Here is a 10,848-nt window from a genome sequence, read left to right on the forward strand (position 1 = left end):
TACCTACACACACCACTAGCTTCAAGCTTGAGTCCAATCTTCAGGTGTCTTGCCCTAACATTTTGTACTATCGGATTTTTACGCATTTATACCACAAGACAAACAAGAAATGTCCTACATGAAATTCATACAAAACAATGTTCAATCATCTATATATAAAGTGGTGAGAAATAAAAATAATCGGGTGGCTTCCAAACTCAAATTTGGAATCTTTATCGATTGAGAAAGCCATTTCACATGGGTAAACCCTAGATTGCTCTTTGGAGAAAACCCCACCTTACTACGACCCGGTCGTGTATCGAACCCGGAACCTCCCGATTGCTACGCCTCATTGCTTCAAATGCCACCGGCTTTATCCAATCGGCCGGCCACAGCACCGGTATATACGACAATGACTTGCTTTACAAATACCGCACTGTAAGACATTGCTAACACTCGGACAGTATTAGCCTACTATAATGTAACCTAACTATATGTGTAATGGTATAGAATTCATCTAATGGCTTGTTCCTCGACCCTAAGCCACTGTGGGGTTGGCATGTGGTTAATTCAAAGAAAACTGGGGTCCATACACTGCCAACAACTGCATTTCTCGTTTACTCTGAACAAAGGGGACACCATTGGTACTATAGCAGGCGGGTGTACTTTCTATCAATGGATTCTGTGAACCGTGTCCTCAGAGCTCTCACACGTACATAATACTAAATCCATTGCGAGAGCCAAAAAAAAAAAAAAAAAAATTGATGGCGCTCTATATCAGGGCGTCAAGGTCATTGAAGCGTAACAGAAAAACGAACTAAAGAGTTGACCTAAGGTTGACGAACAAACCAAACAGCTTTTAGATGAATTGAATCCAAACCAATTCACAAAATGGGTGTTACTTATAATCGAATCCGTGATATATAAAAACACACTCAAGCATGGCAACGGTTCTTTTAAATCCTTTGTTTAGCTGTGGGATTTTTTTTTCTAAAACCATTTTGTACGATACTATTATTATATACTTTGTAGTTATATTCATATACAGAGCCTATTGATATGAAATAAGGCTCAATGTACTATGAATACTGTGGGGGTGGCGGGAGGGGGCGTAATCAATGGTGTTATCCAGTGGCGTGCGCACGGTTTCAAAGGTGGGGATTGAGAGGTGTAGGGGAAGGGGTGTGGAGCAAACTCTAAATATCCCCGATTGATTTATGGGAATTGTTATAACATTAAAACAATTGTAACAAGATGACAAGTTATGTTTGAATGTATCTATGATGGCTATAGAGGAATCATGTTGATACAAACGCAATCAACTGCTTCCTATCATATTGCATCCGCTGTAAGACTGTTTACGTGGTCATACGCTACGGCAGCTACACATCCCCTTCAAAAGAAAATCAAAAATCACCTTTTAAATATCAGAAAAATGTTGACTTATATCTACGTCTGGCATATTGCATTTGACTGGAAAGCATTAACAGGGCATGGTCACATCTCTGGCTTTAAATCTCTTCCCCATATAATGCCCATTTTCAAAGCACTCAAATGTTCTTTAATGCGCCCGATGCCATTAGGCCCCCATGTGCTTTTCTCAGTATGGTATGTATTTTGCTACCTATACTATAACGTTAACCAAATTTAAAACCCACGATTATCGCACAGCATTCCTGCATAAACTGCCACTGCAGGGTCACTGACCATTTCATGAACCTTCGTAACTTGGTGAAGCCACAGGAGGGCAGTGGTACAAAGGGCTCTCTTCCCCCACCCAACCCCTACCCCAGTAATTTGCAGATTATCTGTTTTTCTTCTGGGTTTTTAAGTTCATGGTTTTGAGGGAAATATCGTGCAGTGTAGTCTGACTCTTTATGTAGCTTCAGTGAAGCCTGAAAGCAGCGCAGTCGTGTTTTTGCTGGTGGGTGTAATTAAAGGTTGTGGGTGTGAATTTTGCCAAAGTTAAACTTGAAGCAGCATGAAGTTAATTTTTAATTGTTTTCCCCCCATACATTCACTGTGATGCCCTTTTAGAGGGCAAGTGATACATATATTTCGTTGTTATTTATAAGTGGTACATTTCGTTGTTATGTAAAATGTGATGACACAATGGTCATTTGAATAAAATGCTATACAAACCCACTTGCTTCATCATTGGAAAGCAGTATCAGGTGTACTAATAGACAAACGTTAAACAATGGCTTAGACTAATTTAGGCTTTAGGCTTCATTTGAATTTTGGATCTGTTTAGTTGGTCGTAAAGACGTCACTGGTTCAGAGCCCCATTCTTGCAAACTATTTTATTTGTTCCCCCTCCCCCCTCCACCTCATTCATCCTTTCGTTCGTTGGTTGGTTGGGTTTCTTCGTTCGGTTCGTTCGTTCGTTCGTTCGTTCGTTCGTTCGTTCGTTCGTTCGTTCGTTCGTTCGTTCGTTCGTTCGTTCGTTCGTTCGTTCGTTCGTTCGTTCGTTCGTTCGTTCGTTCGTTCGTTCGTTCGTTCGTTCGTTCGTTCGTTCGTTCGTTCGTTCGTTCGTTCGTTCGTTCGTTCGTTCAAACATGGTTAATACAACTTGCAAGACCTCTTGATCATAGATCCACTGTCTAAAGGTTGAAACTCCAACCGGCCGACAACGCAACCATCCAAATGGATTATTACGACATACATTTGTAACATAATTATCGGGTTCCAAGGGTGAAAGTGTGTGCTTAATGTCGGAATTGGGAATTAAAAATTAGAAAGTTTGGAGATGGCTGTCCACTTTCGTTTTAACTCCAATATCATCCGTGAGCTACCGTATATACGATTCATTGTGTATCGTCATAATATTCTTGGCCACTGTAACAAGAACAGACCTTCATGTCGATTTCAGTGATGATTGTTGCATATTCATATCGATTCCTGTGATTGTTACATATTCATTGTCTGACTTTCCTATCATTTCCAACATTACAGTTTTGCATATAGTACGTCTTCACATACTAAATCTGTCGGACTTTATCTTTACAAAGACTTAGTGTATCGATTCATCTCCAGTTGGCCCGGTAATTCGTACATGACATTGATCTGTGTAATACTATAAAAAAATAGTAATAATGCAAGTTGCTGCAGTTAACCGCGTTTCAAAGAAATGTAAAACCCCGTAAGCAGTAATCTATGTTAATAATTAATTTTATTCTGCTCTATCCTGCTTGGCAGATCATAAATTAATTTTATTCATACTCTACCCTGCTTGGCAGATCATAAAAATAATTTTATTCTGCTCTACCCCGCTTGGCAGATCATCATGAAGCAATCCGGTAGGCTTACAGCATGGGGGCGGCATCAGAGGCGTGCGCAGTACTTCAACGTTTGGGGTGAGGGGCTATGATGAAAATTTCCCACGACTGATTTAGGTAAGGGCATGATTTTTTTACGGAAGGACCGGAGGCAAATTATTTTTTTTCTTATAAAGGGAAGCCCTGGATTGGTTGAAGACGACTCTCATGTAGGGTAAGGATGAGGGAGAACTGGTCTGAGGGTCTTCCCCTCTCCCTCCCCCAACGAAAAAAAAGATTAAGTTTCCATGTCAAATCGTGCTTTCACGGGCATCAAAACTCTCAAGTACTAGGTGTTAAATTAGGCCTTAAACGCAACGCTGTGCTAATAAATACTCTATACAAATATGTGAGTACCGCCTTTGAGGCACGGACCATGCCTTTATTCTACGTCAATCACCAATCATCAAACGGGGTCATGCTTATAACACTCTCTGTCTTGACCTTAGACTTTCCTTAAATACAGCTATGCACTTGACACCTAAGAATAGCTCCCGTGTCTTCGTTTTCTTCATACTGTAATTGGGTCCCATACAAGACGGACAGGATGATGCACGTCAAGGTTCTCTTACTATTGGGCCTTTGTGGACTGGCGTTTGGTAAGATTTTAATTTATTTATTTTTGTCTAAGATATTCTTCCAAACATGAAATCATCACGCATATCATACTCTATTTTATATTAAATACCACTTCACGACATTTCTATTTGTTGACCTTTATTGACCATCGCTGAAGATATTTTGTACGTATATATATATATATATATATATATATATATAAGGTGAAGAAACAATACAAAAAAAAATTATTCATATTATCTGAGATGATAAAACTTAGGAAGTCAAACTGTTTCTTTTTTTTTTAACAACATATGTGACTCCACTTGATGGAGATTAAAATAGGAGAGTAAAATTTCGGAATTTTAAACTAAGGTACCGGGCAGTCGTAATTTTTAATTATGAAGAAACATTATTTTCAATGTTAATCATGACCTGACAAGGTTCTTCAGATCACATTTCCTCACGAACAATAGACATTCATTCTCTTCTCTTCACTCCTCTTCTCTTCTCTCCAGTCCTCCCCTCTTCTCTTCTCGTCCCTTTCCCTTCCCCGAAACCATTTAGTTTGTGATAATATAATTTCCCGCTGATTTAGATAAATGATTACATATTTTCCTACCAAGCCTGCAGGGGTATACCGTTAGTGTTTTCTCCCGTATTGGTTCAGATGTAATTACACGGTGGTCATCGAAAAGAGACATCACCATTCATTTTGGAAACACCCTTCTTGAGGGGCGCGATCAGATATATCTTTGTAGTTCAGTAAATATCTTTGTCATTTTTATAGATGCCCGTAGAAACTCTTGCGTTTAAATTCCTTCACTCTCCTTCCTGCAACCCCATACCCCTCCCCAAATCGTCGCAATGACCGACAACTGGTTCAAACTCAAACCTATACCAAAGTGAATGCCAGTGGTTGGAAATACAGCAATAAATATAACAATCATAAAAACAATGATATATACTCATAAAAAGTAATGTGGTTAGTATAGTGACCCGTGTATGCTATTTTAAGATTGCTATATCTGGATAACTTTTCTCTATATTTTCATTTTTATTTCTCGGGGAAATACACACTGACTGTGGAAAGTATTGACCGAGCATTTAGATGCAAGATGTGACTTTTTATAGCGTTTCATAATATTGATTTAAAATATGACTAACCTGACTGAAATCAATGAAGAACAACTCAGTTACATTAATTTCATAGTTTACGCTATATCTCAATTTATATATATTTATAAATATATATATGTATATATATATATATATATATATCATTATAATATTTACTTGAAAACGTAATTAGTTGGAAAATTTAGAACAGTTAAAAAACTTCCAGTCTCCACCGGGATTCGAACCCGGGCCTCCCGCTTTATATGCGGACACACTAACCAACTAGGCTATGGACGTTGATTGTATGTCCAAAGGTTCGAAACCGGAAAAGAAGGTCGTAATTCCACTGTAGGCGTTTGTCACCTGTATCGAACAATATACTAGTTCTGTATTTGGTGACATATTTGCCCTACACAAACACGCACACACACACACACTCATATATATATATATATATATATATATATATATATATATATATATATATATATATATATATATATATATATATATATACATATATATCTCAATTGATTCTAATGTCAACCTTTAATATCCGTACTGGCGACAATTAATTGTCCGTTTTGTTTGTTGATCCTCACCTGAGAATTGCCACCAAACCAAAGAAAAGAGAAATCTCACACCTCTCAATCTAAGCAATAGCAAACAATTATTATTGTGTAGCAAACCAACAGAAACGTATGATTCAAATGAAAGAAGCTATACGCTTCAATGAAAATGAAATTGTTGGTGTTATAGTTTAGTTCTATTGTCTCCTCTTGAAGTGAGTTGAAATATCACACTTTGCCTGTAGAAGTTGATATATTGCATTCTAAATTCTTCAAACCTATAAAAAAAATCAGACAACAAAAAGAGTACAACCCCCTCTCTTTATAAGACTGAGGTATTACTATTAAAGTGAAAGGAACGATAAACGGTATAGCCTTTGTAAACAGAATGTTAAAAATCCATTTTGATGATTTATAGTATCGATGTAAGTAGTACCGACTGCAGTGCTACATTTTAGTTGAAAGAAAATGCTTGATAAATCCCATGAGAATGTATATGTTCGAACGAAAAGATAAGAGAATGAGTGAGAAAACTTGTTGATTATATCCCAACCTTCAATTTACGATGACGTCTTTATCTTGTTGGGTTATATAGCTCAGAGGGTGTGGATGGGATATGTTAATGTAATTCATACTCCCTGTACGTGTTAAAGAATGTTCAACATATCTTTTGTTTGCCGCTGTAATTCTGTTATCTAGAGACCTGTTACAGTTCCTTTATGTTTTAACTGTTCATTCATACTTGTTAAATATTCTCGGATCTGATTGGCCCGTTGTCGTCAGCGGACCATGCATTATCCTTTGGATACTGCACGACAACCTCACCGGCGGATTAATATCAGTTGCACACACAAAAATGTTCTCGGCAAGCTTAATCCCGATCCCGGCAAGCAATTCAAAGCAAACGAATCCCGGAACTTCTGTGAAACGGAACAGATCAAGTAAGGTATGACAATAAGCACCTCGATGTAAACACTCCTTGACCAAATGATTTCCAGAACTTTTCGAGCATTCTATAGCCTTTCAGCCTGAAGAATACTAACCGTTTTGATGTGAGAAACAACAAATAATGATGGTTTTCATTCGTGCAATAGTGAAAATATTTCATTCGTTGAAAGATGTTCCATTCAACCCGGCTTCGCCTCGTTGAATGGAACATTCCATCTTTCAACTCATGAAATATGTGCACTATTGCACTCATAACCATTCATTTTGTGTATACTATACTTAGTACGTATCCGTAGTACACTATGACCGTCTTATTAATTCACTAAAGTTATCGCTGGACACAACGGTTCGTGTTGCTAGGCCCACAGGCTGGACGCGCGCAGTATGCCTCGCATCATATCGTTATGCTGCACAACGTACTGTTGTTGCGCATTGTGGAGCCTAATTGTTGGCATTCTTGTTACTTTATTTGCGCATTTACATTGAACTGAGGCTTTTCACTAAAATAGAAGTAAAGAAAAACGGGGTGCCCTTTCCAGCCAATTGCTTCGATATGAATTTGTAACATTCGGAGATGAAAATTAATGTTTATTTAGTGCGTTGTTTACATGAACAGGGTTAATCAACGATCTCCCGTATCGTTTATCGCAGAATAATGCGCGAACCGGGGCATAACCCTATATGGTTGGGTGCACGCGGCTGTAGACCGAGTGCATTGTTTGAGTTGTATCCTGTGCATTTTCCTGGCGATAGACGAACTGTATAACCTACCAATTGATATGATTTCTTGAAGTGCGTTTGAATGCACTTAATGACGGAAGCTAAATTGCGCATATACGACGCACGCGGATTCATTTGACTTGGCTATTTGTTTCGTGAAACTGCTCTGCTGTATTTCTTAGATGGCTACGAAACTTTTGTTGTTGTTTGTAGTACAGATAAGGAACCGTAAAAGTATGATAAAACAAGACATGATTGGGATTTAATGGCAGAGAACTGGTGTTTCTAACGAGATATAAGAATAATGTAGGCAAACATGGATGGAGAAGCATCAAATCATCGTCTCAATATTTTGTTTGCAGTTTACCCATGTAGGCCTATCTTATCAGTTATGTATAAAAAAAAATCATTATACGGTGAAATGTTTACAGTACGCTCCACTGTCGGTGAGATGTCAAATATCTCGCGCCTTCGGCCCTGTAGGCCGAACATATTTATGGTATAAAACGTACGTCTGCAGGCACGTGCATGCACTGGCTAATCCATTTTGCGTTGAATACAGATATAACGTCAGAGAAAGGGGGTGGGGTGGGGTGGGTTGGGGTTGGGGTTGGAGTGGGGGTGGGGGAGGGGGAGGCAATCATTTGACGTACGTATGCAGACTCGCTCGTTTACTGGATTAACGTCTTAGTGTGTATATATATAGATATAAGTGTGTACTATAGTATGTATGGGTGTGTATGGGTGTGTATTAGTGTGTACTAGCAGAGCCTGAGTCATCAATATATAGCGCCATCGGGGCGATATCAAAATCTTTGATAAAATCTCATGAATCTAGCGCCTTCGTCACAAGCATACGATACCTTGGGTTTGGTTGATATTCGGTTTCGCGAAATGCTTGGGGACCTTCAGGGCTTCTGTCATATCGGTCAAAACAGAGTAATACATACGGCTCTGGGCCCTCATGCGCCGGCTTTATCTATATAGATCTTCAAAGATTTGTCTGTTTGTGCTTGGTAACATATCTCAATCACTATGTGCTAGTTGTGTTAATGTGTTGTGGGGTGGTGCTGCACTGGTTGCTTATGTGTTTCTTGTTTGTGTAGTTTGTTTGCGCTTCTTCTTTTACTTAAGTTTTTTTTTTCATTCTTCGAGTATTCTACTTGTTTAAGCCTTCACGGGGTTCAAGTAAGTTTACTTCCTTTTAATTGTCCGTATATACAGCACTTTTACGACTCTTTACACTGTAAATGTCATTAAAGGAAAACAATGGAAAGGATATTTTTTTAATTTATAGCATATATAACAATGCGTACACATGTTCGAATGTTAATTATCAGTTGCCTTTCGTAGCGTGTTCTCTCCCAAATGCATGTGATCTTTTTTCTCTCTCTCTTTTATTCAGGGGGGGGGGGTGAGGGGGGAGGGTGATGGAGGAAAACTCATTATCATCCAAACAGCGAACAATGTTACACTGTTTACAGCACCTGTGAAAAACGGAAGCCAGTCCCAAATCAATACTATTCTTAGACTCTGCTGAGGATATACTCAGCGACGCGAATCAGCCTCCCTACATAATCTATAAGAAAATGCTACGGCTTTTATATTTCCCTCCCCTTTCTATATATTATGTAGAGGCCAGCGCAATCACATGAACGAATCGCTCATAGCGTGATGAATATAGTAAGGATCGACCTAGCGCGTTTGGCAAAGAAAAAATTGGCCGATACGCCTTTATCAAAGGCTAGCCTATACTATCCCCGGTCTGAGAATGAGAGCTGCATTCTTTGTGTTTTTACAGTCATTATCTAAGAGTGATGATCACAAACATGATGAGAAAGAAACAAATACACCTGTTTCTGTAAACGAATATCAAATCGCAAAACACGTTTGCACGTGACTGCTGACTTCAAACTCATTGGAGTTGATTTCGCGGTATATGGAGATGGTGTTATTTGAACATAGGATGAGAGGCATATTGAAATGGAGAGAAAAGGCAGAGGTATGGGCTCAGTTGCCATCAATGATTTTGATAAAAGAAATATATGAAACAAAAGAGAAGGACAAACATCCCCAAGGTTCCACAATCATAATCAAGTATGACATCATCAATGTCCCTTTGTGCTTCATGTCTTTATCTTTTTCTTTGTTTATTACAATATAACAATTAAAAAAATAATAATAATAATACTTCAATGTCAACACTGTTGGCATTCTACTTTTAAAAACATGAACAAACGTACAAATCAATGAAGTATGTTAATTTTAAGTTTTAAGTTGGTCTGATTGACTGTTTATGGACTATATTTATTTGCATTTGATTTTAAACGGTTCACAAAGTCTTCAATGTGGTTTAAACAATTCGTTTAAAGGTATAAATCTCCAAGTGGCAGCGAAGGATCCAGTATTTGATAAAGGTTTAGCCCTGCGGTCGTTGCAGTATTATCCCCATGTGTGTATAGGGGGGAGGGGGAGGGGGTGGTGGAGGGCGGCGGTCTAAGAGGATGCTAATCCTGAAAATAAAATGGTTAACGTTAGTTTAATATTTTTATAATTAAGATTTCTTCTCTGACTATACTCGCAGGCCAATTTCACTTGCGAGATAATGGATTATTCGACGGCACAACTCAGCTCTATGCGGCGCCAACTGGGTTCGGCGCAAGTCGAATCACAATGTGTTACACCGGAGATGTTGTATACCTCTTCGAAGCCAACATAATCACGACTACCGTTAGCCTAAGCAGGTTAATCTCCGCAGACAACTATGCCACAGCATCGGTAACCCGGACATTCAACAATGCAATTTGTACGTACTAGCAGAACTTTTCGTTTCGGCCAAATTTAATTCTTTCTTTTCATTGGTCCATGTTAATGTAATATTCCAACAGATATCAAGTTTCTTGATTATTTTAAGGAATGAATATACAGGATATTTCAAGATAAAGAAACATTATTGCTTCTAGCTTTCACATTATACTGACGTCGATTATATATCTATCTTTTTTTTTAATTTATCAGAATTTGTTTTTAATTTATCAGAAAATAACTCCAAACTTTATTATTGTACTACTAATTACAGGTTACATTTCGCAACAGAATACCTGAAGAAACCATTCGAGCTACTATAAGTATTAATTTCTTGTGTTTTTCTGTGTCTCCTGTTTTGATAAAGCTTACCCATCGGTTGACTGCTGTTGTCAGTACCTTGCTTACGGATTTGTTGATCCAGATACAACGTTCTACCACGTCGTTGTTGAACGCACGGACAACGTTAACGTTTACAAGGAATATATAATTGAAGCGGATATTGGCAACAGCGTCGTTTCATTTGACTGTAATACACAGTAAGTAATTCTCAGCTATCTATCTATCTATCTATCTATCTATCTATCTATCTATCTATCTATCTATCTATCTATCTATCTATCTATCTATCTATCTATCTATCTATCTATCTATCTATCTATCTATCTATCTATCTATCTATCTATCTATCTATCTATCTATCTATCTATCTATCTATCTATCTATCTATCTATCTATCTATCTATCTATCTATCTATCTATCTATCTATCTATCTATCTATCTATCTATCTATCTATCTATCTATCTATCTATCTATCTATCTATCTATCTA

General features: G+C 38.0%; 1 protein-coding gene across 1 annotated transcript in view; it reads left to right on the forward strand.

Annotated features, from left to right (window-relative positions):
- The first annotated feature begins 3,737 nt into the window (after window positions 1-3,737).
- LOC139978988 (uncharacterized) overlaps window positions 3,738-10,848 on the forward strand; it is a 16,638-nt gene continuing 9,527 nt past the window's right edge. The window contains exons 1-3 of the mRNA XM_071989629.1: window positions 3,738-3,895; window positions 9,795-10,016; window positions 10,383-10,554. Coding sequence (XP_071845730.1) covers window positions 3,844-3,895; window positions 9,795-10,016; window positions 10,383-10,554 — 446 coding nt within the window. The 5' untranslated portion in view covers window positions 3,738-3,843. The remainder of the gene's footprint in view (window positions 3,896-9,794; window positions 10,017-10,382; window positions 10,555-10,848) is intronic.

Source organism: Apostichopus japonicus, chromosome 2, assembly GCF_037975245.1.
Source record: "Apostichopus japonicus isolate 1M-3 chromosome 2, ASM3797524v1, whole genome shotgun sequence".
Taxonomy (NCBI): Eukaryota; Metazoa; Echinodermata; class Holothuroidea; order Aspidochirotida; family Stichopodidae; genus Apostichopus; species Apostichopus japonicus.